We start from the raw sequence: 26,953 nt of genomic DNA, 5'->3' as shown, positions 1-26,953 counted from the left end.
AACTTCTCATAAGTTCAAATTTTTCCATGTTTTTCTAAATCAACTATCATTTCTAACACTCCAGCAATATTTCAACCCAGTCACAACCTATTTGAGAGATTATTTAAATATTTTTCCAATTTTCTGCATTCCTTCTGTTCCTGGCTAAGCTTTATTTTTCACAAGAAAATTTTAATTTAAAATAACCAAAGTTATCCTTTTTACACTACAACAATGCTCTAGACTTATAATAAAGTTTAAGGTGTGATACTACTGAATCTAGTTCCTTTACATTTTCCCACCTGGTTTCTTTGAAGTTCCTGATGTTTTGTTCCAAATAAAGTTTGTTTTTTTTCCTAACTCAGTAACTGGGATGGTATTGAATATCAGATTAGATAGGTAAAAATGTAATTTTAAAAATAACATTAACTTTACCTACTCATGAACAAAAAATATTACTTCAATTATTTAGATCTGAGTTTATTGTATAAAAAGTGTTTTATATTAATGTAGTTCCTGTGTCTGTTTTGGTAGGCATATACTTAAGCATTTTTTACTCATTAGGTACTGAATAATATATTAATTCAAACAATATTTTATAGTATTCGACACAGTATAGCTTCTATTCTTTAACTTTTGATTAAATCTATTTAATCTTTAACTGTCCGACATAGTGATTAACATCCCTGCTTTTTACATAGTAAATTCTGCGCCTGCCCTTTTATCTGTGTATATCTTTAATTTTATAACATTTCTGAAAGCCACATAAGAATGCTATTCATTTCTGTTTTATGGGTAAATTAGTTCCATTCATAATTTAAACCAAATTACGGATATATTTTCCTCCTTCCCGTTTTCCTTTTCACCCTATTTACTCTATCTCTTCTCACTCTTTGGAGTTATGTCAACATACTACTTTACTCTCCTATTCCTTAACCTACCCAGATTTTTAAGTGTCCCTCCATTCTCCCCAACTCATTTCCTTCTTTTATTTCTTTCTGAATTAAAAAGACTTTTATATCCTTCTAGATATGTATGTTATTCCCTCTTTAAGCCATTCCCAATGAGAGTAAAATTCCAGGGTTACCTTCTCTCCCCAATCCTAGCTTCTTCTGTATCAGTTTTTCCATTTTTGCCTTATTTGTATGAGATAATTACTCTTTTTTATCTCTCTCTACAGTTTTATTTTTTTAGAATCACCTAATTAGCTCAGCCCACGCCTTTCTTTCAAACTACCAAAACAATAATGACAACCTTAAGAGTATTGCTAATGTTTTCACATATACAAAGTAAAAAATTTGACCTTATTTAAGTCTCTTATAATTTGATCTTTAATATTTACCTTACATTTCTCCTGGATTTTATATATGTCAGATTTTCCTTTAGCTTTTGTCACAAAAACCTGAAAGTCTTTGACTTCATTAAATTTCCATTTTTTCTCATTCAGAATCATACTTAATTTGGCAAGCTAAGTTACCCTTGGTCATAGCCTCAGTTCTTTTGTTCTACAGAATGTAGCATTCTAAGACTTCTGGGCCTTCAGCATAGTAGCTGCTAGGTCTTGTATAATCCTTATTGTAGCTTCATGATATTTAAATTGGGTTTTTTTTTTTTTCCTTTTCCAAAATTTTCTCCTTAACCTCAGAAGCTTTGAAACTTGGTTAAGATATTCCTATAAGTTTTCCTCCTGGGCTCTCTTTCAGGTTATGATCAATGGATTTTTTTCCACTTCTACTTTGCCTTGTTATTCTAGAACTCTAGGGCAATTTTCCTTAATAGTTTCTTATAATACTGTATAAAGATTCTTTTCTTTTCTTTAATCATAATTTTCATGTAGTCTTACTATTATATTATTTCTCCCTCATCCATTCTCCAGATATATAATCTTGTTGCTGTGTATAATGATCTCCTGGTTCTGTTTTAGATATAACCAACTTCTAGATTTTCCTATAACATTTGTGCATATAAAATCTTTAGTGAAAGAACGAGTATTCTGAAATGTTTATTTCTGCATGTATACAAGGTCTAAAAGGTCCCACATATGGATTAAGAACATCTTGCATCCTATATAATCATATTCCCCTCCCAGAATTCTAGTTACAGAAGGACTGTGTTACTTTTGTCTTTATGTCTCTCACACTTAGCAAAGTGCCTTATATAGAGTAAATATTTAATAAACTCTTGATAAAGTAAATTTAATTTCCATAATGGCTACCACAGGGCTCTCTGTACAAGGATAAATCATTAATAAAAAGCTGATGAGTGCGATGAGTGTCTTTCCTTCTGAGATTACCTCCAATTTATCCTGTAAATAATTTGTACATAACTCTATAAGAAACATTTTGGTTTTGCCTTTCTTTGTTTCCCCAAACAAAGTAGGCATTTAATAATTATTTGGTGGCTGGCTAAATAGAATAACTTCAGATGTTCTCCCAAATTCAGTTTTAACGAGAAGTATATAAAGTAATGTCAATGTTTTCTTATACAAATTTAAAAGTGGAGGACCTACTCAAAAGTCACTAATTGCAGGTGGTGGTTAAAAAAAAAAGTAGCATTTCTTTTCCTACACCCAAGAAAGCAAATGATGTGTTCTCACTCTTCAATCTTTTGATGGAGAGCCTGGCAATCTTCTTTATAAATCTGTACTTTGGGCCGGTAAATATACTGGCTTAACATTACATCTTTTGGTGTAGATGGCACATTTGTAGCGAACTGAAAGAAGAAAACAAAACAAAAAGGTTAAGTTCCATACTACTTCAGAAATGCAAAATTATGGAGAAATTCATCTTAAGGAATAAATTTCCTGATTTCTTATTGTGATGAATTATAGTCTATGGAAACAATAATACCCTGATTCACTTCATTAACAATAAAAAAAACCATCCAATGCTTATCAGTTGGGGAGTGGCTGAATAAGTTATGGTATATGAATGCAATGGAATATTATTGTTCTATAAAAAATGACGAGCAGGCTGATTTCAGAAAAATCTGGAAAGACTTACATCCTGAGTGAAGTGAGAAGAACCAGGAGAACATTATACACAATAACAGCAAGATTATATCATGATCAACTATGACAGACTTACTCCTCAGCAATACAGTGAATTCAAGACAATTCTAATAGTCTTGGAAAAGAAAATGCCATTTGAATCCTGAGAAAGAACAATGGACACTTAATGTAGATTGGAGCATACTATTTTTACCTTTGTTTTTCCTCATGGTCTTTCTCTTTTGTTCTGATGGTTCTTTCACAATATGACTAATATGGAATATGTTTAAAATAATTATGTTTAACATATATGAGACTACTTGCTGTCTTGGAAAGGGAGGGAAGGAGAAAAAAATTTGAAATTCAAAATCTTACAAAAGTGAAATGTTGAAAACTCTTTATTGTAATTGGAAAAATAAATTGAGGTCTAAAACGACTACATGATTTATCTAAGGTCACACAGTTAAAACAAAACAAAACAAAACAAACAAAACAAAAAAAGCCTAGTTTTTGAATCCTGGTATTCTAATTTCAAAACTAGTGGGAGTGAAAGGGAGTTTTTGCACTAGAATAAACTTAAAACAACCAAACAACAACTTCAATGTCTACACTGGTAAAACTAGATAACTGAGTAGAACAAAATTTAAACAAAAGTAAAGAATATACAATAAAGAAATTTCAACTTACATTGGCTGGAAGATTACTCTGTCGAGGTTTCTGAATTAGGATGTGGACATGCAGAAGTGTAAAGAACTCTCTTACTGTGATCCTACCATCATGGAGTTTCTGAGGGAAAAAAGAAAAAATCAAAGATAACATATTTCAAATGATAATATACTTTTTAAAAAATATGTTCTCTTTGACTATTATCACCTCATATTTATTTGTTTTCTCCTAGAGATGAAAGCATTTTATCCAAGTTTAACAAAGTTTTATCAAAGATTATATGTGAATTATTGAGAAAATATGATCACTCCCATTTTCTCAGGTTTACATATAGTAAACATGCATATATTATTAAAAGAATTTCAGAGCAAGAGGCAGCTAGGTGGGGCAGTGGATAGAGCACCAGCACTGAAGTCAGGAGGACCTGAGTTCAAATTTGATCTCAGACACTTAACACTTCCCAATTGTGAGCAAGTCACTTAACCCCAATCACCTCAGGGGAAAAAAAAAAATTCAGAGCAGAAACACACTACCTTAGGGAAAAGGAAACTGAAGTTTGAGAGGGTTTTATGTGACCTTCCTGAAGCTGCACAGTTGTAAGCCAGAACTAGAATCTAGATCCTATGACCTTTACTTTATATGACTCTTTCTACTATAATATGATGCTACCCTTAGACAGCAAAAAAAAAAAAAAAAAAAAAAAGCTTTAGATTATCCTTAACATTCTGGAAAGCAGTTTGGAATTATATTAAAAAGCAACTAAAACATCCATACCCTTTTGCTAAAGATCCCACTGCTAAATATGTACCCCAAAGATTATGTATCAAAAATATTTATAAGAACTTTTTTTTTTTTTTGCAGTAGTTAAAAGATGGAAACAAAATGATGTTCATCAACTGTAGCATGACTGAATAAATTCTTCTATATGAAAATAATTGATTTCTATTTCTCTATGAGAAATCAATATGAAGAGCATGGAAAGATTTAAAAGTTCAGTGTAAAATAAGAATAATATACATGACTACGATATAAATGGAAATAACAATAACACAACTACAAAATGAACACTGTAATCATAAAAAAAAAAAAGTTTGGCCTCAGAAAAGTTTACAGAAAATATAATTCCATTTGTACTCTGCACAGTTGAAGACTGAATCTGAGAATATTTAGTATAGTCAGGCTCAAGTGGTATGATATTTGGCTCTGCTAAAATATTTCTTTTCCTTTAACTATTCTCTGGTATAATGGATGACTTTCTGGGCAAGGAAATGATGTATCTGAAAAAAAAGTTAATTTATAAATGTTCAAAAATTTTAAATTTTATTTTAAAAATAGTAAAGAAATGAAAAGAGCTAAATATCCTTATAGTTACTGCCATACTCAGTGCATTAAGCAGTGCCATCTGACATAAAAAGAAAAACATGGAAAATCATTGGATTAGCTAAAAGATTTTCAAGTTTTTCAAATGTTTTAACATACCTCCTTCAAGCTCTCTTCACAAATGGGGTCCATAAGAAATTGTGATTCCATCTGACTGCTCAGCTGCACTAGGAATAAAAAAGAGAAGTTAAGAGATAAATAAGTCAGAAATAATTTCACTAGCAAACTTTAATCTCTCTGTGTAAAGACCTTTCTGCAAGAGTCAAATAAGAAAGGGTCCATTTTTAGTAAGTCTTTGCCACTCACTTAGTTTTTGCTAAAATGACTTAAGAGCTGAAAAACATAAAATTTTAAATTCTACATTCATAAAATATTAATTTTAGAACACTAAATGAGGTCTAAACAATATTCATGTACTTAATACTCTTGAGAAATTCTCATTATTGGTCACAATAGTTTTAAGTTTGATGCTATAGATGTATCTACAGTAAAGCTGGCAGAATAAGATAGGAAATTATCTGACATTTCCCTCCAAATAACTTAAAACACTTAAAGTAGAATTTCAGAGGAACAGAAAAAATAAATTAAGATAAGGCAGCCATCTAGTCTAAGAAAACTTAGGACATTAGGATATATCTGACCTTTGGGGTGGTAATGTGATAAAGGTTAAAACAGATACAAACATACCATTGGGGCAGCTTGGTGGTGTAGTGAATAGAGCACCAGCCTTGAATTCAGGAGTACCCGAGTTCAAATCTGGTCTCAGACACTTAACACTTCCTAGCTGTGTGACCCTGGGCAAGTCACTTAACCCCAGCCTCAGAAAACAAACAAACAAACAAACAAACAACAGATACCATTATATCAACAATAGCAAATCTGCAGGGCACCTGTATTGATGAGAACTTTTGCCCTGGGATTGGAGGTGGAATGAGGAAGACTGCAAGAGCCCTCTGTTGGATATAAGGCACATTCAGTTGACTGGACATTGTCATAGGCTGTGGTTACCCTGGAGGAGGAGTGAGTACATGCCAGTGAATGTCACTGCAGAGGGGCAGTACCACTTGCAGTTTCAGGGCAAAGAGGCTGGTTATTTTCAGTAGAATGGAACCCCTCGTAGTAGGTAGTTCCAAGGAAAAGGTAAATTAATATTTGTAGCAGTAGGAGAACTGAGATGTGTTTCTAGGAGAGTGAGGGTTTTTGTGGTAGTAGTGAGAGGGGTGGCTTAGGAGAGAAGTACTTTGAGGTAAATCAAAAACCAAGGCATAAGCTGGAAAAGCAGTAACCATATCTACTTTTGATTCATAGAGCACTGAAAAAACTAATAAGTGAGACGTCCAAATAGAGCTCTGAAAACAACTCAAAAAACCTGAAGCTTGAGACATTATATCCAACACCCCAGTAAAAATATCTATTATAAAGCTTCAAAGAAAAATGTAAAATGGTCATAAGCCCACTAAAAATACTTGGAAGAGTTTTTAAAAGAACTTTAAAAACCAGGGAAGTAGACAAAAAACTTGGAAAAGGAATAAAGAATAATATAAGAAAATTATGAACTAGGAAAAGAGGTTCAAAAATTTATTGAAGAAAATAACTTCTTAAAAATTAGAATTGAGCAAGGAGAAGCTATAACTTCATAAAACACCAAGAAATAATAAAACAAAATCCAAAGAATGACAAGGTAAAAGAATATGAAATATCTAATTTGAAAAACAACCAATCTGGAAAACAAATTGAGAAGGGATAATAATAACTGGACTAACAAAGTCATAACATAAAGGTAACTAGAAAGAAGCAATTTAAGTCAGGATAATAAAATATTTAGCATCTTCTATATTAAAAAACTGAAGGGTAGGGAATATGATATTCTCAAGAATAAAGAATAACGTATCCAGCGAAACTGAATGTAATCTCTCAAGAGAAAAATGGCTATTTTGTGAATTAAAGGACTTTCAGACATTTGTAAGGAAAAGACCAGACCAGAAAATTTGACTTTCAAATCCAACAATCAGAAGAAATATAAGAAGGTAAATATGGAAAATAAATCATGGAAGGATTTAATAAGGTTTAACTGTTTACTGCCTTATATAAGAAAACAGCATTTATAATTCTTAAAAATGTTACCATTTAAAGGCATCATCTCCAAAATATATAGAGAACTGATTCTAATTTTTAAGAAATCAAGCCATTCTCCAATTGATAAATGGTCAAAGGATATGAACAGACAATTTTCTAATGAAGAAACTGAAACTATTTCTAGTCATATGAAAAGGTGTTCCAAATCATTATTGATCAGAGAAATGCAAATTAAGACAACTCTGAGACACCACTACATAGCTGTCAGATTAGCTAAGATGACAGGAAAAGATAAGGACCAATGTTGGAGGGGATGTAGGAAAACTGGGATACTGATGCATTGTTGGTGGAGTTTTGAATGGATCCAACCATACTGGAGAGCGATTTGTAACTATACTCAAAAAGTTATCAAACTGTGCATACCATTTGATCCAGCAATTTTACTACTGGGCTTATATATACCAGAGATATTAAAGAAGGGAAAGGGACCTGTATATGCAAAAATGTTTGTGGCTTTTTGTAGTGTCTAGAAACTGGAAATTGAAGGGATGCCCCACCAACTGGAGAATGGCTGAATAAATTGTGGTATATGAATATTATTGTTCTATAAGAAATGAAGAGTAGGATGAATACAGAGAGGCTTGGAGAGATATACATGAACTGATGCTAAGCGAAATGAGCAGAACCAGGAGATCATTATACATTTCAACAACAATACTACATGATGATCGTGGACATGGCTCTCTTCAACAATGAGAGGATCCAGATCAGTTCCAATTGATCTGTAATGAATAGAACCAGCTAAACCCAGAGAAAGAACACTGGGAAATGAGTTATGGACCACAAAATAGCATTTCCACTCTTTCTATTACTGTTTGCTTGCATTTTGTTTTTTCTTCTCAGGCTATTTTTACCTTCTTTCTAAATCCGATCTTTCTTGTGCGACAAGATAACTGTATAAATAAGTAAATAAATATATTTAACATATTTAACATGTATGGGATTACCTGCTACCTAGAGGAGGGGATGGAGGAAAGGAGGGGAAAGGGTGAAACAGAAATTTTTGCAAGGGTCAATGTTAAAAAATTACCCGTACATATATATGTTTTGTATATAAAAAGCTATAATAAAAAAATAATGAAAAATAACAATACTACTAAAAAATTGTTATAATTATTAGGATACTTAGAAAGAATATACATAGGTAGACAGTATGGGTATAAGTAGATTATGACAGAATGATCCTCTAAAATTGTGTAGGAAAGAGGTAAAATGAAGCAAATTATCTCATAAACAAGAGACATGAATAGATTCACTATAGAGGGGAGAATAGGGTAAAAGATGGGCAGCCTAGGAACCTTATTCTTGTTGGAAGTTGGTACAAGAAGGAAAGATATATCTAGCTGGGTCTTCTTAACTCATGGAATTAGGAGAAATGGGAGGGCATCAGGTAGGATAAGGGAGATTCTTTTAAAAGTAGGCAAAAGTAAACTAACCTTCTGAGAAGGGGTGTGTGTGTGTGTGTGTGTGTGTGTGTGTGTGTGTGTGTGTGTGTGTGTAAGAGAGAAAGCAGAGAGAAAGAGAGAGTGAGAGAGAAAGGGGGGTGGGGGGAGAAAGGATAAACTGTGTATGTGGAAATAAAAGGGAAATACACAACTAGTAATTATAACTTTAAATGTGAAATGGGATAAACTCACCCACAAAACAGAAATGGGTAAAAGAATGAATTAAAAAGTACAATCCGACAATAAGTTGTTTACAAGAAATATATTTTAAAATGAGAGATACATATAGAGTAAAAATTAAGGACTGGAGCAGAATTTATTATGCTTCAACTGATGTATTAAAAGAAATTAGAAGGGAAACTACATTGTTAAAAGGTACTACAGATAATGAAGTAATAGCAATATTAAAACATAAATGCATCAAATAGTATAGCATTTATAAATCTGTAAAGAAAAATTTATAAAGGAAAAGAAATGAATTAAAGGTATAAATGGCAAAACCAAAATAATGGGGGAACTTCAACCCCCCAAAAAATAAATAAGAAAGAAGGAAATGAATAGAATCTTAGATAAATTAGATGATAGACATCTGGAGAGAACTGAATCGCAACAGAAAGGAACATGCCTTTTTCTTAGTAGTATCTGGTACTCTTAACAAAAACTGAGCATATATTAGGGCATAAAAACTTTATAGTCAAATGCAGAAAAGCAGAAATATTAAATGCATCCTTTTCAGATCATAATGCAATAAAATCATATTTAATAAGGGACCATGAAAACACATATTAGAAATTAACTGGACACTAATCTAATTTTAAAGAATGGAGTGGGTTAAAGAACAAGTTACAGAAACAACAAATAATTTTGTTAAAGAAAATGATAATGAGATAACGTACCAAAATGTGTAGAATGCAGCAAAAGTAATAATCTGAAGAAAATTCATATTTCTAAATGCTCACATAGACAAAATAGAGAAATAGCAGAACAAAGAATTGGGTATGCAATTAAAAAAAATCCCCAATTAAAACATCAAATTTGAAATTCTGAAAATGACGAGATCAATAAAATCAAATGTAAGAAAACTATTGAATTAATGAATAAAACTAAGAGTTAAGTGGTTTTTTTGGGGAAATACTCAATAAAACAAAGCATTTAAAAATATTTTAAAAAGAGAAAGAAAATGAAATAAATAGTATCAAAATGAAAAGGATAACTATACCCATAAGGAAAATGAAATTAATGCAACTATTAAGAGTTATTTTGCCCAATACCATACCAATGGTAACTAATGGAACAACTAATGGTAACAAATAAAACAAACTGCCTCAATTAATAGAAGAAGAAATGGAATATCTAAATATCTAAATTTAGAAAGAAAAATTGAAGGCCATAAAAAAGCTTCCTAAGAAATAAGCATCAGGATCAGATAGATATACAAATGAATTCCATAAAACTTTTTTAAAAATTTTTTTCTTAATAGTATTTTATTTTTTCAAATTCATGCAAAGATAGTTTTCAACATTCATTTTTGTAAAGCTTTGTGTTCCAAATTTTTCTCCCTCCTCTAGAATGCTATCAATCTATTATAGGTTCAATATATGCCATTCTTTAGCAAGGACAGGAAAGAAGAGACATACACAAACACTGTAACAACAATCAGAAATCGAATTCAGTAGGAAAAAAAAAAAGTATGGTAAGTAATCACTGATCTTAGACAAAGTTAAATTTAAAGATTCAATCAAGAGAGAATTCTACATTGTATGTTAGGCAAATTAATATTGTTTCAGATGCACGTTTACAAATGAGTAAATGTGTATATATACATATGTGGCTGTTGTCCTATGTGTGTGTATGTGTGTATATATGTGCATGTGAGTGTGTATGTATGCATGTATGCATGTGTGTATGTATTAAATATATCTGTGCTTAATTATAGCCTCCTTGGGGGAGGTAGAGAGGATGAAAGATGAAAAAAAAAAAAAGAATAAATTAAAAAATACACAGCAGAGAACAAAAGAACAACCTACAAGGAAACAAAGAAAAGATGGACAGTCATGAATATAATTTCTTCTAATATTATATATCCTTTTTTTGAACTGGAAATTTATTGTTATATATTTTCAATCCTCCCTGATGTTCTACTAGGCATATGACAAATGTTCTGTTCGGTTTTGTTTTCCTTTTTTCTTTTTACTATTTTTTTTTTTAAATAAACAGAAAACATTGCAAAAAAAAAAAAAAAAAAAAAGTGCAATCCTTTTAAACATAGTGCCATTCTAACAAACATTTAAAAATCAATTAATTCTAATACCAAATAAATTATAATATATAAAGGAGTCCTACTTTCTTTTATGAAATAAATATAGTGCTGATATCTAAACTACAAAGGACAATAATAGGGAAAGAAAATTATAGACCAATTTCATTAATGAATGTGGGTGTAAAAGTCCTAAATAAAATAACAGCTAGGAGACTACTGCAAAATATTCCAAAGGTTATACATTTTGATCAAGTGTGATTTACACCAGGAATGTAGGGTTGGTTAAATATAAAGAAAATATTAATATAATTGATTATATCAATTAAAAAAATCAACAAAAATTCTATGATTATGTCAACAGATGCAAAAAAGGCTTCTGTCAAAATACAAATACTCATTCCTATTAAAAATACTTGAAAGCATAGATATAACAGGATTTTTTCCTTTTCTTTTTTTCCTTTCCTAGATGATAAGAAACATCTACCTAAAACCATCAGTAAGCATTATCTGGGATGGAGATAAGCTAGAGGTTTTTCCCGTAAGATCAGGAGTGGAGGAAGGATAACCACTCTTATTTCAATATTGTATTAGCAATAATTTATAGCTATCTGAATAATGCTTTAAATCACTATTGATTAGAGAAATATAAATTAAAACACTTTGTACCAATCAGACTGGCTAAAATGACAAAAAAGGAAAAACAATGGATGTTGGACATATGAGAAAACTAGAATACTCATGAGCTATTGGTGGAGTTGTGAACTGATCTAACCTCTATCAAACTGCATACCCTTTGATCCAAGAATACTACTGTTAGGTCTTTTTTCCAAAACATCAAAAAAAAAAAAAAAAAAAAAAGAGGAGGGGGGAAGAGAGGAGAAGACCTACATGTAAAAAATATTTATAGCAGGTCTTTTTGTGGTGGCAAAGAATTAGAAATCTCAGGGATACCCATCAGGGAATGGCTAAGCTGTGGTATATGAGCGTAATAGAATATTATTGTGCTCCAAGAAAGGATAAGCAGTATGATTTCAGAAAAACCTGGAAAGACTTACATGAAGTGATACAAAATGAAACGAACATAGCCAGGAAAATGTTGTACACAGTAACAGCAATGTTGTCTGAGAAAGAATTATGAATGACTTAGCTATTCTCAGTAATACAATGATTCAAGAAAATCACAAAGAACTAATGACAAAACATACTATCTTTCTTCCAGAGAAAGAACTGAGACCATCTGAATACAGACTAAAGCATGCTATTTTTCACTTTCTTTCTTCTTTTATTTGAGTCTTCTTTACAAAATAATTAAGATGGAAATGTTTTACATGATCGCACATGTATAATTCTGTTTACCAGGAAAGGGAGAGAGCAGGGAAGATGAGAAGGATAGAATTTAATTTCATCAAAATGGTTTTAACATATAATTGGGGGGGGAAAGAACTGGGGAAGGTAGGTAGTGCAGTGAATACAGTACTGGCCCTGAAGTCAGGAGGACCTGAGTTCAAATGTGACTTCACAGCCTTGACATTTACTAGGTTGTGACTGTGGACAAGTCACTTAACCCCAACTGCCTTGGAAAAAACAAAACAAAACAAAAAAGAACTAATAACAATAGCATTAAGAAAAAAGAAATAGAAGGAATCAGAATGGGCAATGAAGAAATAATATCTCTTTTTGCAGACGATACAATGGTATGGTTGGAAAATCCAACTTAAAATTCTGCTAAAAACTAATTAAAACAATTTTAGCAGAGTAGCAAGATATAAAATAAATCTGCATAAATCATCAATCTTTCTATATTTTACCAATGAAGCCCTTCAAGAAAAGACAGTAAGAGATAGTTCATTTAAAATAAAATAAAAAAGATTATAAAGTACTTGGGGGCATACCTGTCATGACAAACTCAGGAACAAAACACTTTTTTAAAAAAAAGTCAGATTTAAACAATTGGATACAGTTGTAAATGATTACAGTAATTTTGAGTTTCATAAATGCAAAGATCTAAACTTTTAGGAAAATAACTCATTATTTGGTTTAAAAAAAATACAAGAAAACTTGAAAAGCAGCCTATTCTCTCTTTTTTTTAGTAATAGCTTTTAATTTTCAAAATATATGCAAAAATAGTTTTCAACATTCACCCTTGCAAAATCCTGTGTTCCAACTTTTTCTCCCTCCCTTTCTCCCATTAGACAGCAAGCAAACCAATATGTTAAACATGTGCAATTTCTTCTATACATATTTCCACATTTATCATGCTACACAAGAAAAATCAGAAAAAAAAGGGGGAAAAAGCAAGCATACGACAACAAAAAAGTAAAAATTTAATATTGTGATCCAGAACATTCAGTCCCCACACACCCTTCTCTGGGTGCAGATGGCTCTCTCCATCATAAGTTCATTGGATTTGGCCTAAATCATCTCATTGTTGAAGAGAGGCATGTCCATCAGAATCGATCATCATATAATCTTCTTGTTGCTACGTATAATCTTCACTTGGTTCTGCTCATTTCACTCAGCACCAGTCCAGGCCTCTCTAAAATCATCCTGCTGATTGTTCCTTATAGAACAATAATATTCCATAATATTCATATACCGTAACTTATTCAGCCATTCTCTAATTGATGGGCATCCATTCAGATTCCAGTTTCTAGACATTACAAAAAGGGCTGCCACAAACATTTTTTGCACATGTGGGTTCTTTTCCTCCTTTAAGATCTCTTAGGGGTAAAGCCCAGTTAAAGGACTGCTGGATCAAAGGGTTTGAAAACCCTTTAGGCATAATTCCAAATTTCTCTCCAGAATGGTTGGATCACTTCACAATCACAAACAACATATTATCTTAAACCATCTACCAAGATAAAGTCAAAATAGATACATGACTTAGACATAAAGGGAAATAACATAAAGGATTAGAGAAGCATAGAATATATTACCTAACAGATTTATGGATAAGAGAAGAATTTGTGAATAAATAAGAGATAAGAGACCAAAGATGGATAGTTTTGATTGCACTAAATTTAAGAACTATTTGTACAAATAAAACCAAACAAGCCAAAATTAGAAGGTAGGCAGAAAATTGGGGGAAAAAAAATTATACTCAATTTTTTTGTATAAATGCCTCGTCTCTAAAAATGGGGTAAGAAAGTCAAATTTATAAGAATATGACTCTTTCTCCAATTGACAAATGGTCAAAGAATATAAACAGGCAGTTTTTGGAAGAAGAAATCAAAGCTACATATAGTCATGAAAAATGTTCTTAATCATTTTAGATTAGAAAAATGTAAATTAAAACAACTCTGAGGTACCATCTGACACGAATGAGATTGGCTAAAATGATAGGAAGAAATGGCAAATGCTGGAGGGGTTGTTAAAAACTGGGACACTAATACATTGTCAGTTTATGTTCAATTGTTTCTGATCCCATTTGAGGTTTTCTTGGCAAAGATACTGGAGTAGTTTGCTGTTATCGTATGTAGTTCATTTTATAGATGAGGAAACTGAAGCAAACAGGGTGAAGTGACTTGCCCAGGGTTACACAGCTAATAAGTATCTGAGGCCTCCAGGCTCAGTATTCTGTCCACTGGGCCACCAACTTGCTGGGGAAGAGAGGAAGACAACTACAAGAAGCTTCAGAAAGAAGCAATTGGGCCAAAGCTGAAAGGAAGTTCAACTGCAGTGGTGTCTAGTGAAGAAAGGGCAGTCTGATGCTATAATACTGCACAAGAACGTGGAACAGAAGATGTATGAACCAGGGTAAGCTGGATGTGGTCAAACAGGAAATGGAAAGATTAAAAATTGACAGGAATGAGTGATTCTAATTCGGGTGATCACCAAATACTACTGTGAGAATCCCTTAGAAGAAATGGAATAGCCTTTCAATAAAAAGGTAGAAAAAGCAGTTTAGAATATAATCTCAAAAATGACAATATCCATTTGAATCCAAGGCAAACTGTTCCAACATCATGGTCATTCAAGTCTATGCTCAAACAGAAGAGGCCAAAGTTGATCAGTTCTATGAAGTTCTATAACATCTTCCAGAAATAACACTCCTAAAAATGTTATATTCATTATAGAAGATTAATATGCTAAAGCAGAAAATCACAAAATAATATTGATAACAAGTCTGAACTTGAAGTAGAGCAGAGACTAATAAGAATTTTGACAAGATAACTCACTAATCATAGCAATCATTCAATAAAAGATAACTATACATGGACATCAGCAGATGGTTACTATTTAAATCAGATTAATTATGTATATTTTCAGGCATAGTAAAAAGCTCTATGCAGTCAGTTCAAACACAATCTGGAACTGAGTAGGAGTCAGATCTTCTTATTGCAAAATTTAAACGTAAGTAATAGAAAGCAGAGAAAACCCTCAGACTATATATGATCTAAATAACATCCTTTATGAAATGAAAGTGATGAACAGTTTCAAGTTTAAGATATGATATACAAAATGCCCAAAGAACAATGGACAAAATTCACAATATTATACAGGAGACAACAACAAAAATCAAACCAAAAAATAGCAAGAAAGCAAAATGGCTATCTGATGAGGCTTTACAACCTTATTGTTAATAATGCTTCTGGAAGCCTTAATTCTCCAGGTTGTCCAGCTTTAGATCAGTAACACCAGCATGATTATCAGTGACATTAAGATTTTTCTTGAATAGTTTTTTTTTTTAATTTTCTTGCCACCTCGTCTTAATATCTTTACAACATTATGTGAACTGAGAATCATCAGAAGAGCAGGCTAGTTTTCAAAGAGGCAGAGAAACTAGAACGAAATTGTGAATGTTCCCTGGATATAGCAGTTCTCTTTGTGGTTCAAAGAACTGGAAAGTGAAGGGATGCCCAACAATCAAAGAATGGCTGAAAACGTGGTACATGATTGTGATGGAATACTACTTTGCTGTAAATGATGAGTAAGCTGTTTTTAAAAAACACAGGAGCATGAAATAATACGATGGGGAATGAGCAGAACCAAGAGAGTGTTGTATACAGTAACAGCAATATTGTTTGGAGAGTAATTGTGAATGACTAAGTTATTCTGAGTAATATTATCCAAATAGACTATGAAGAACTTATGAAGGAAAGTGCTATTTCTCTCTAGAGAAAGAACCGTCTTCTCTAATGAGGAGTTGGGAAAGAGAAAGAGAGATTTTGCCAATTTTTTATTTAAGATTTTTCCATCAGATAACTGTATGGACATGTAAATATAAATTGTATTTGACTTGTACTTTAACATATTTAACATGTATTGGTCAACCTGCCATCTGGGGGAGGGGGTGGGAGGAGGGAAGGGAAAAAATGGAACAAAAGGTTTTGCAATTGTCAATGCTGAAAAATTACTCATGCATATATCTTGTAAATAAAAAACTATAAATAAGTAAATTTAAAAAAGATTTTTGCATCAATATTCATTAGGAAAATTGGTCTATAATTTTCTTTCTCTGTTTTGATCCTATTTGATTTAAGCATCAGCACCATATCTGTGCCATAAAAGGAATTTGGTAGAATTCCTTCTTTCCTATTTTTTCCAAATATTTTGCATATTGGAATTAATCTTTAAATGTTTGGTAGAATTAACCTGTAAATTCATCTGGCCCTGAAGATTTTTTTTTTTAGGGAGTTCATTAAGAGCTTGTTCAATTTCTTTTTCTAAAATGGAAGTATTTAAGTAATTTATTTCCTCTTTGTTAATCTGGGCAATTTATATTTTTGTAAGTATTCATGTATTTCACTTAGATTATCAGACTCATTGACATACAATTAGTCAAAATAGCTCCTAATTATTGCTTTTAATTTTCTCTTCTGTTTGTGGTTAAGTTCACCCTTTTCATTTTTGATCTGGCAATTTGATTTTCTTCTTTCCTTTTTCTAATTAAATTAACTAAAGGTTTATTTTGTTAGTTTTTTCATAAAACCAACTTAGTTTTATTAACTCAATAGTTTTCTTTCAATTTTATTATTATCAAGGGAGACAATTTAGAACTCAAAACATAACAACAACAACAAAAAAATATGTCATAGAGCTCTTACTGCTGTAACTCATGGATGTCCCATCAGCCCTGATGGAATCTGAGGAGCTGGAACAACTAGATGGAGTCCTGTTGAGACTTTTCATCAATGTACTAGAAGGATTTTTATCCACCTGCTCTTCTATATGGGTATCAAATGCCTGAAATTGTTAATTGAGAAAAAATTATCAGGAAGCATGAGGTATACTTTCTCTTAAAAACAATCTTAATGGTTTTAAAACTAATTCAATATTTATGAAAAACCTATTATGTTTAAAAACTAGGCCAGGTACTAGCGGAAGACACCAAGGTTGCAGAATACATAAACTTTGCCCTCATGGATCTTTTGATCTGAAAGGGAGTAGGGTGGGGATAAGACACATACACAAATAATTCTAATATCGAAAATACCAAATGAATGAAAGCTGCAAAAGTGCTACATGACATCTAGTTATTTAAGTTTGGCATCAGACATCACCTTAGTGATCATATAGCAACATTCAAACATTTCATTTTATAGGTGAGGAAACTTGAAGCACAGGAATGCTGTCATTTGCCCAAAGGAAAATACCTAGATGGTGGCCAAGCAGCATACATGAACTGCTTCATATAAGTCATATAAACTTCAACTGATCCTTTTTTAGAATCCTGTCTTTTTTTTGTGAAGTCTTAACTTCTAGCTTTTTGTTTTCTCCTGTCACTCTTATTTTTCATTGGTACATAATTCCCTGTAAGGAAAATCTTCCTCCTGATGTAGATTGGAAAGTGTTCTGCAACTGAGTTTTTAAGAATTGTCTTGGAGTACTAAGAAATTAAGTGCCTTTTCTAGGATCACACAGACAATATATGAATCAGAGACAATTTGAACCTAGGCCTTTCTGATTCTGAGACTAGTTCTCTATAAAACTCTGCTTCTGGTAACTTTTAATTTACTGTTTTATTAATAAACCTCAAAACTGTTATAAAAATACCTATAATCTTTTATGAACTTCTGAAGCTTTCTACCTAAAAATCTGTAGTTTGAAGGAAAATATATTCTGATTAAATCATTTGAAACTAACCTAAAATGTAGAATGCAACAATTTCTTGTAGCTTATTTTTAAGCCATTACTCCTTTCTTTCTTTTGTAGTACCCTTTTCTTGTCACAGCGTATCTATTTTGTTCTGTTCAACTTGGGCACTTTGGCACAAAAGTATTCCTCTAACACATCAAAGATTAAAAAGCAGTTAAGCATACTTTTTACTTAGCTATACAGAGGTCAACTCACCTGGAGAATTTGGCCTGAATTACTAAGATCAGTCTCATCCATACGAACTTTCTTCTCACTGGGAACACTGTCATCTTCCCCTTGGACTAGAAGTCTTTTCTGACTATTGAAGATTTCCTTCACTGTAGTTTCAGGTGGTTGTTGGCAAGTCTCAATCAAAGCCTCTTCCTTGGTTTCAAAGCAAATAGATTCAGAGGAGTTACTCTCTTCTGGATCTAGAGGAGGGTGTTCCTCATTTATATATTGAGAGGGACTCAAATGAGGCTCTGTTAACATAGACATCAAATTTGAATTTTTCTTATCAACTGGCTGAGTTGTTAAAATGTTTAAGTCAGTTTCATCTATTGAATTAGGCTCCAAGGCATCCATACCAGTGATACTGAAATTTTTTTTGTTTGGCAGTTTGGGTAAGAAGATTCCCAAAGAGTATCTTTTTGCCTTAATCTTATCCTTTACAACAGCCTTTAAGGGTGGAGAATCAGATGCATCTCCATTATAAGAACATGTTTTTCCCTCCTCTTTAATGTTCTTTGCATTATCAGTTTCTATTTTTGTGTTTTGTGGTTCAGTGGTTTGAGATTTATCCATACTGTTTTCTGCTTGTTTTCCCAATTTGGGTAATTGTTCTGCAAGGGTAGTTATATGACTATTTTGAGATTGTGAAAAAATTTCAGATCTCCTGACTGTATTATTCAAATTTGTTTCAGTATTAGCAATACTAACAGCTTTAGATGAAAACACAGGATTTGACAATTTAGAAGGAATAGCATGGGGCTGATGTACTTCTATAGCTGAGTCTGAGTTAATATGGATTTTCATAGTTGTTTCCCATTCAGATATTTGTACATTTTGTTTTAGTTCTTTTTCTGAGACTGTAGTAAGTTCTCTATCATGATGCAACATTTTGGATTTGTTTTCATAGTTATGTACACACAAGTTTCCTGTAGCAACTTCCAAATTTCCATTTTCTGCCTCTGGTTGTATTAGTTTATCTTTATTGACAATATATTGCTCCTTTTCTGGTAGGGAAATTGAATGGGTTAGTAACTGAGGTAAAATATCCCTAGAGGACTCACTTCTTTGTCTTTGCTCGCCATCATCAGTGAAAGCTTCTGCTTGACGGTTTGGACACTTAAATGGAATTGTGTCAGATTTAGGTTTACTTATTTTTTCTAATAAAACTGTACTATCAAAAGGACATACTTCTTTTTTGGCTGTTTCTAATACATGATCCCGATCAACAATTTTATCCAAAGTTTTTCCATTAATAACAGTGCTTTGAGATCTATCTATTTCCATTACATCCTGATCACCTGTAAACCTAATAGTTTTATCTGCAGGAAAAAAAGATAATGCAGACTGCTGCTGTTCATCCTGAAGAAAACTTCTGTTTTCTATTATATCTGTTTGTTTTTTAGTAAACTTTCTATCATTACTATTTTCATCTGAAAGGCAAACAGTCTCATTATTAGGAACAAATGTTACCTGTGCTCCAACTAGGCTAGTCTTTTTAAAATTATCAGTTTTTGTCTTATTTGGAAACATATTTTGTGTCTTCTCCGTATTTTGGTAATTAATGACAACAGTATGAGATTTGGTAATTTCTAGCTCATCCTGATTATCTTCAAACATCACTGTTTTATCCAGTTTTCTGTTTGTTTCTATATCTTGTAAATCAGCTTCATGTTCTGTTGCAAAAATGTGGCTTTTAGTGATATCAGTGATCTCCATGTCATCTTGTTCACCTCTATACAAGACAGTTTTGGAAGCTATAGCTAAAGGATCCAGACAACTATCCTGTTCACCTTCTAAGACATTTTTGTGGTTTCTTTCTTTTTTAAGAGCACTGGCAATTTCCATATTATTCTTATCACCTGCTAGAAATACAATAGTTTTGTTACTGTGGAGATCATTCATGCTTTTACTAGATTTGTCTAGTAGTTGTGCATTCTCCAATCTGGATCTTTCTACAATTTTATCAATCATACAAGTGGTTGATTTAGTTAATTCCATATCATTATTTGATGAAAACAATATAGTCTGGTTTATAGGAATACTCCTATGGTCATCTTTTTGTGGCACTATCTGACTATTTATGACTGTTGTGTGGCTCTTAGTGAGATCCAAATCATTCCCATTATCCTCTGAAAAGAAAACTGTCTGATCATTAGGAGCAATCATCATCATAGGCTGGCCTAGACTTTTCCTTCTAGAGTTCTTAAGATGAGTTCTATCTTGTGTCTCCTCCATGGTTTGGTAATCAATGACAACAGTGTGGGATTTGGTAATTTCTAGCTCATCTTGAATATCTGAAAATACTACTGTTTTATCCACTATCTCACTGGTTCTTACATCTTTTAAATTAATTTCACAGACCATTGCAAAAATGTCATTTTTAGTGATGTCAGTGAGTTCCATGTTATCTTGTTCACCTCTATACAGAACAGTTTTGGAAGTTGTAGCTAAAGGTGCCAAACAACTGTCTTGTTCACTTTCTAGAACATCTTTGTGGTTTATTTCCATTGTATAAGTGTTGGTAATTTCCATCTCATTCTCATCACTCACTGAAAATATAATAGTTTTGTCACTATTGAGTTTATTTATCATTTTTTCCTCCTTACGTTTTTCTAACCATTGTACAGTATCTAACTCAGGATCCTTTATTGTTTTGTCAGTAATACAAGTGGTCAGTTGAGTCAATTCCATGTCATTGCTGGATGTAAATATTATAGTTTTGTTGTTAGGAACACTATTATGTTCATCTTCTTGTGGCACTATCTGGCTGTTTGTTACTGTTGTATGGCTTTTATTGAGATCTAAATCATTCTCACCTTCCTCTGAAGAGAAAGCAGTCTGTTTATTAGGAACAAATATTATCTTTGATCCACCTAAGCTTTTCCTTCCAGAGCTCTTAAGATGAGATCTATCCTGTGTCTTCATAGTTTGGCAATCAATGACAACAGTATGGGACTTGGTAATTTCTAGCTCATCCTGATTATCTGCAAACATCACGGTTTTATCCATTTTCCTGTTGGTTTCCACATCTTGTAAATCAGCTTTATGGTCTGCTGCAAAAATGTGACTTTTAATGCTATCAGTGATTTCCATGTCATCTTGCTCACCTCTATACAAGACAGTTTTGGAAGCTGTAGCTAAAGGATCCAGACAACTATCCTGTTCACCTTCTAAAACATTTTTGTAGTTTCTTTCTTTTTTAAGAGCACTAGCAATTTCCATGTTATTCTCATCACCTGCTGGAAATACAATAGTTTTGTTACTGTGGAGGTCATTCATGCTTTTACTTTCCCTAGATTTGTCTAGTAGTTGTGCATTCTCCAATCTGGATCTTTCTACCGTTTTATCAATCATATAAGAGGTTGATTTAGTTAATTCCATATCATTATTGGATGAAAACAATATAGTCTGGTCTACAGGAATACTCTTATGGTCATCTCCTTGTGGCAGTATCTGGCTATTTATGACTGTTGTGTGGCTCTTAGTGAGATCCAAATCATTCTCACCCTCCTCTGAAAAGAAAACTGTCTGATCATTAGAAGCAAACATCATCATAGGTTGGCCTAGACTTTTCCTTCTAGAGTTCTTAAAATGAGATCTATCTTTAATCTTCTCCACAGTTTGGTAATCAATGACAACAGTGTGGGACTTAGTAATTTCTAGTTCATCCTGATTATCTGCAAACACTATTGTTTTATCTGTGACCTCGCTTTTTCCTTCTGCTTCTATATCTGCTCTGTCTTCTGCAACTGTATGGATTCTATTGATCTCCAAACTATTCCCCATAATTTCAGTCATCCTTTTTTTATTCAAAGATGAGATAGTTAAGTTTGGTAATTTCTCATGTCTCATAAAAGCCTCATTGCATTTCTGCTTCTGCTGTTCATCTGCAGGTATCTTTGTGTTCCCAGTTTGAATAATTACTTCATGGTTTTCAGTCAAGTCCATATTATCTTGCTCAGGGGCAAAAATAATAGTCTTTTCTGAAGGATAAGGCAAGAGTGAATTCGTCGAAACTAATTTCATGGCTAGTAGTGATTGATGAGCATACTCTGGGCTCATATCTGTATTAGCCACTGTGTGATTCTCAGGTTGGGATAATGAATTTTGGCAGTTACCAAATGGTTTTTCACACTGTAGATCACCTTTGTCTTGCAAGTAGGAATTAAATGCCTCTTTCAGTGGAAATGGAATCTGTTGAAGAACAGTTTGAGAAGTATGTCTACTGCTGGGAGAAAGAGGTTTTTTGGTTTTCACAGGAGCCAGAACATCAGCTGAGGTCAGAGGTAACTGAGTTACTAAATTGCTGTTATCAATCTTGACTGTACAACACTTGGTCAAATCCATATTTTCACCTGAGAAGACAACAGTCTTGTTAGTAGACAATGAAACATTTAAAGGATTTGCCAGATCCTGCTGTAATTGTTTCCTAGTTACATAAACTGAACTGCAATTTGTATTCTGCTTTATATCCTCTGAAACAGCCTTCTGATCCTGAAATAGGTTATTTTCAAGATTTGGTAGAGAAGGGACATGTACTTTAGTTGAACACAATTCCATGATCTGATCATGTATGGCAACTGTGTTACTTTTAGTAATGTCCATATCAACCTCTTCTGAACAAACAGTTTTATCCACAGGATCAAAGATAGCATTCCCTGGACTTGAATACATTTGAGTTAAATTACTGATACAGGCATTTTTATCATCTCTGGGTGTAAGACTCTTGGTCATCTCCATGGCATCATCATTACTAGAAAACAAAATTGTCTTATCACCTTGAAATACTAGGCCAGAACATGTAGCTTCTGGGACTAACGCCAATGTCACAGAGCCTTGGTTGGAAGCCTGTGATGCTGGGTGAGTATCTGCCATCCCAGTCTGGCTTCTGGTAATGTCATCCTGAAGATTTTCTGAAGGGTCTTGACACGGAACATTCTGTTGGTTTCTACAGATTTCCTTTGTTCTTAGATTTTTAGTAGTATTACCTCCTTTTGTGACATCTACAATTTCACTCTGAGTTTGATCCTCTATCCCACATATATTATTTGTAGAAAGGAAAATTTGGGCAGTGTGATTAACTGTAAAGTCCATAAAGTCCTTGTCACATCCTTCAGCTGGCCTCAAAAGAGTCTCTCTGGCTATAGGGTCTATGGACTGAATACTGTCTGTATGACACTGGGTGATATCCTTTCCATCTTCTTGTTCTCCAAAGAGTCTAGTGACATGGTGGCTATTTTCTTCTGCAATAGGAAAGACATCATTATTTGGTTCTTTAGAAGGGATATTTTCTTTATCAAGTCCTGCAGTATAGGAACTAATAGATTTTTCTAATTTCAATCTTTTTATGAAGTCATTGAAATTTACTTTATCTTCTGACGAAGTACTTGCCTTGGACTGAAAAGAACATTTATCAGGTATCCTTTCAGAATCAGTGGACAAATTAAATTCTTTGTTCTTGGTTACATCTTCAGGGTGGGACTTTAAGTTGGCCAGAAAGGATCTGGTATCTATTTTAGAGGGCTCTTCCATTTGTATGACCACAGAATTATTTCTAACAAAATCTGTGACTGATAAATTAGAAAGTGAATTGGTATTATTTTGCAACTCAGAATGTTGCGGATTGATATTTTGTAGAACCATGTCTCCAGACTCCTGTACTAAAGGATAGGATATCCCAATAACAGCAGTGTGACTCATGGTTAAGTCCATATTTTGTTGTTGTTCTGAAAACATAAGAGTCTTGTCACGACAAAAGGCAAGAGAAGTATTGGCATCTTTTCCCAATGGTTCAGAGAGTCTAGAATTCTGTCCAAGTGTACAGGCATTAATGTCAATAGTATGCCTTTTCATGTTGTCATCTGATGAAAAAGCTATTGGTTTTACCTTGGATAACCAAGATTGCTTGTGAAAATGTGCATTTCCAGTGTTTCCCAATGTTATTTTTCTATCAAGACTTTCACCACAGACAGCTAGGGTATGGCTTTTTGTCATGTCCATTGTATAAATACTTGAATGAAGAATATCTTTATTAGGATAGGTTGAACATTCCAACATTTTTTCATCTTTGATACAGGACTCTATTTGGGTAATTTTAGGTCCCAGTTTTTGTTGTACAATTACTTCATCATTGTGAAGATTAATAGGTACAGCATGACTTTTAGTTATATCCATTTTTCCCCATGTTTCTAAACCAGATGAAGGTTCATTACTGGGAGAAAAAGGTTTTTTGGTTTTCACAGGAGCCAGAACATCAGTTGAGGTCAGAGGTAACTGAGTTACTAAGTTACTGTTATCAATCTTGACTGTACAACACTTGGTCAAATCCATATCTTCACCTGAGAAGACAACAGTCTTATTAGTAGACAATGAAACATTTAAAGGATTTGCCAGATCCTGCTGTAATTGTTTCCTAGTTACATAAACTGAACTGCAGTTTGTATTCTGCTTTATATCCTCTGAAACAGTCTCCTGATCCTGAAATAGTAGCTTATTTTCAAGATTTGGTAAAGAAAGGACTTGTACATTAGTTGGACATAATTCTATAATTTGATCATGTATGGCAATTGTGTTACTCTTAGTAATGTCCATATCAACATCTTCTGAACAAACAGTTTTATCCATAGGACCAGAGATAGCATTCTCTGGATTTGAATATATTTGAGTTAAATTATTGATAGATACATTTTTATCATCTCTTTTAGGTGTCACACTCTTGGTCATTTCCATGGCATCATCATTACTAGAAAAGAAAATTGTCTTATCACCTTGAATAGGATCCAAGGACTGAGTATTGTCTGTATGACACTGGGTGATATACTTTCCATCATCTTGTTCTCTAAAAAGTTTAGTAACATGGTGGCTACTTTTTTCTGCAGTAGGAAATACATACTTTGGCAGAGAAAAGGCATCATTGTTTGGTTCTTCAGAAGGGATGTGGGCTATAAAGACATTTTCTTTATCAGGTCCTTCAGTATAGGAACTCATAGATTTTTCTAATTTCAATCTTTTAATGAAGTCATTGAAATTAATTTTATCTTCTGAAGAGGCATTTGTCTTAGACTGAAAAGAACATTTGTCAGCTATCCTTTCAGAATCAGTGGACAAATTAAATTCTTTGTTCTTGATTACATCTTCAGGGTGGGACTTTAAGTTGGCCAGAAAGGATCTGGTGTCTATTTTGGAAGACTTTCCTATTTCAGGGCAACTTAAGAGGTCCTTTGTAATCATCACAGTATGACTAGCTGTCAAGTCCATTTGATTTTCATCTGAGAAGATGACTGTTTGATCATTTCCATACTTTTTTTCATAAGTAGGTTCCATTTCCAAGCCCTATAATAAAAGTACAAAATTACTAATTAGTTTTGCTTGTATGTACCAAAGGCTTAACAACTTTCCTACCCATGGTACCAAGGTGATATTTTAATGTATAAGCCTAAAAGGACAGAGAAAGAAAAAAAATTTTTTTTCATTAAGTTCTTACCATATGTCAAGTATTGTGTTAAGGCTAGTAATACAAATACAAAGTCCTTGCTCTTAAGGAACATACACTCTAATGAAATTGTGAAGTGAATTGTTACAAATAAAATGATTATTTATAACATATGGCATATACTATGAACAAACAGCATCTTCAATTATGATTAGAATTAGATGGCAATTGTTGGTCACATGGTATCTTATTGTACTAAAGGATTCTATGAAATCCAAAGTGTCATAAGTTCTTATATTTGTCTCTTATTATGTCATTGAATGTATTAACACAAATGTCAAAATGTTTTCAAGTGTCATTAGGAATACATTTGATATGATATTGAATACAGTTAAGTAATCATCAGTTGATACTGAACCCATCTATATATGTAATCCAATTTAGACTCCATTTTCGGGAGAGACCCAAATAGATTCTCCTAGCTATGCTTCTGACTATCTGGATTTGAATATAATGCCTAATCTACAGACTTATCCTATAAAATTCTTCTATACCTGAGATCTCCTCCTTTCCTTTTTCCTTTCCTTCCATTGATGAGTTCCCCCTAAGGTCTCCATTTGGATGAGGGGACCCAGCTGGCCAATCTTTACTTCTCTTCTGGTTCTGCTTTTGACTTTTGATACTACATGTACCTTTTTCTTTTCAGCCCTCTTATATTCATCTTCCTTTTGTATGTTGTCTTCAACTCACTGGACCGTCTTTATTTTTTTCTTGCTTTGTATCCTTAGCACTTAATATAGAGCCTGGCACATAAATGCCTAATAAATGCTTTTTGCCTTGCTAAGCTCTAGAATTGTAAATGCAGGAAAAAGATCCAATGTGAGCAGTTAGGTCATTTTATCCCTCATTTAGAAAAAAAATTCCTGAGGCTGGGGCCAAACCAAAGCAGATTATAGGGTTGTAAGAGGACATAAACAACTGTTCACTTCATACATTCCATTGTATATTATCTTTAGTTAAATAGTCAATGGAAAATATAAAACTTTCAGGGAAAATTATTAAGTATAGTTCATCTACTTAGTTTTATAAAATGATTTTCAAAAGAAAGGGAAAAATTGGGGGCAGCTAGGTGGCACAGTGGATAGAGCACCAGTCCTGAATTCAGGAGGACCCAAGTTCAAATCTGATCTCAGACACTTAACACTTCCTAGCTGTGTGACCCTGGGCAAGTCACTTAACCCCAGCCTCAGAAAAAAGAAAAAAAGAAAAAGGGGGGGGGGAATTATAGGAACAATATGGTTTCAAAATTAAATGAAGTATGAAAATTTCTAATATACAACTTGTAGTACTAATATGCA

At 32.9% G+C, this 26,953-nt stretch overlaps 1 protein-coding gene across 4 annotated transcripts in view; it reads right to left on the bottom strand.

Annotated features, from left to right (window-relative positions):
• KNL1 (kinetochore scaffold 1) overlaps nt 1-26,953 on the bottom strand; it is a 93,525-nt gene that overhangs the window by 17,296 nt on the left and 49,276 nt on the right. For 3 of the 4 annotated variants that reach the window (XM_074289294.1, XM_074289293.1, XM_074289295.1), the window contains 5 exons: nt 18,149-25,495; nt 16,903-17,041; nt 5,114-5,181; nt 3,656-3,754; nt 2,576-2,691 (listed from right to left, as the gene is read on the bottom strand). In XM_074289294.1, coding sequence (XP_074145395.1) covers nt 2,576-2,691; nt 3,656-3,754; nt 5,114-5,181; nt 16,903-17,041; nt 18,149-25,495 — 7,769 coding nt within the window. Of the gene's footprint in view, nt 1-2,575; nt 2,692-3,655; nt 3,755-5,113; nt 5,182-16,902; nt 17,042-18,148; nt 25,496-26,953 lie in introns of those variants that run through there. The other variant, XR_012486394.1, reaches the window with a different exon arrangement.

This window comes from Sminthopsis crassicaudata, chromosome 2 (assembly GCF_048593235.1).
Source record: "Sminthopsis crassicaudata isolate SCR6 chromosome 2, ASM4859323v1, whole genome shotgun sequence".
In the NCBI taxonomy this organism is placed as follows: domain Eukaryota; kingdom Metazoa; phylum Chordata; class Mammalia; order Dasyuromorphia; family Dasyuridae; genus Sminthopsis; species Sminthopsis crassicaudata.
The sequence above is the reverse complement of the archived record's forward strand: the minus strand, read 5'-3'. Positions and strand labels throughout refer to the sequence as shown.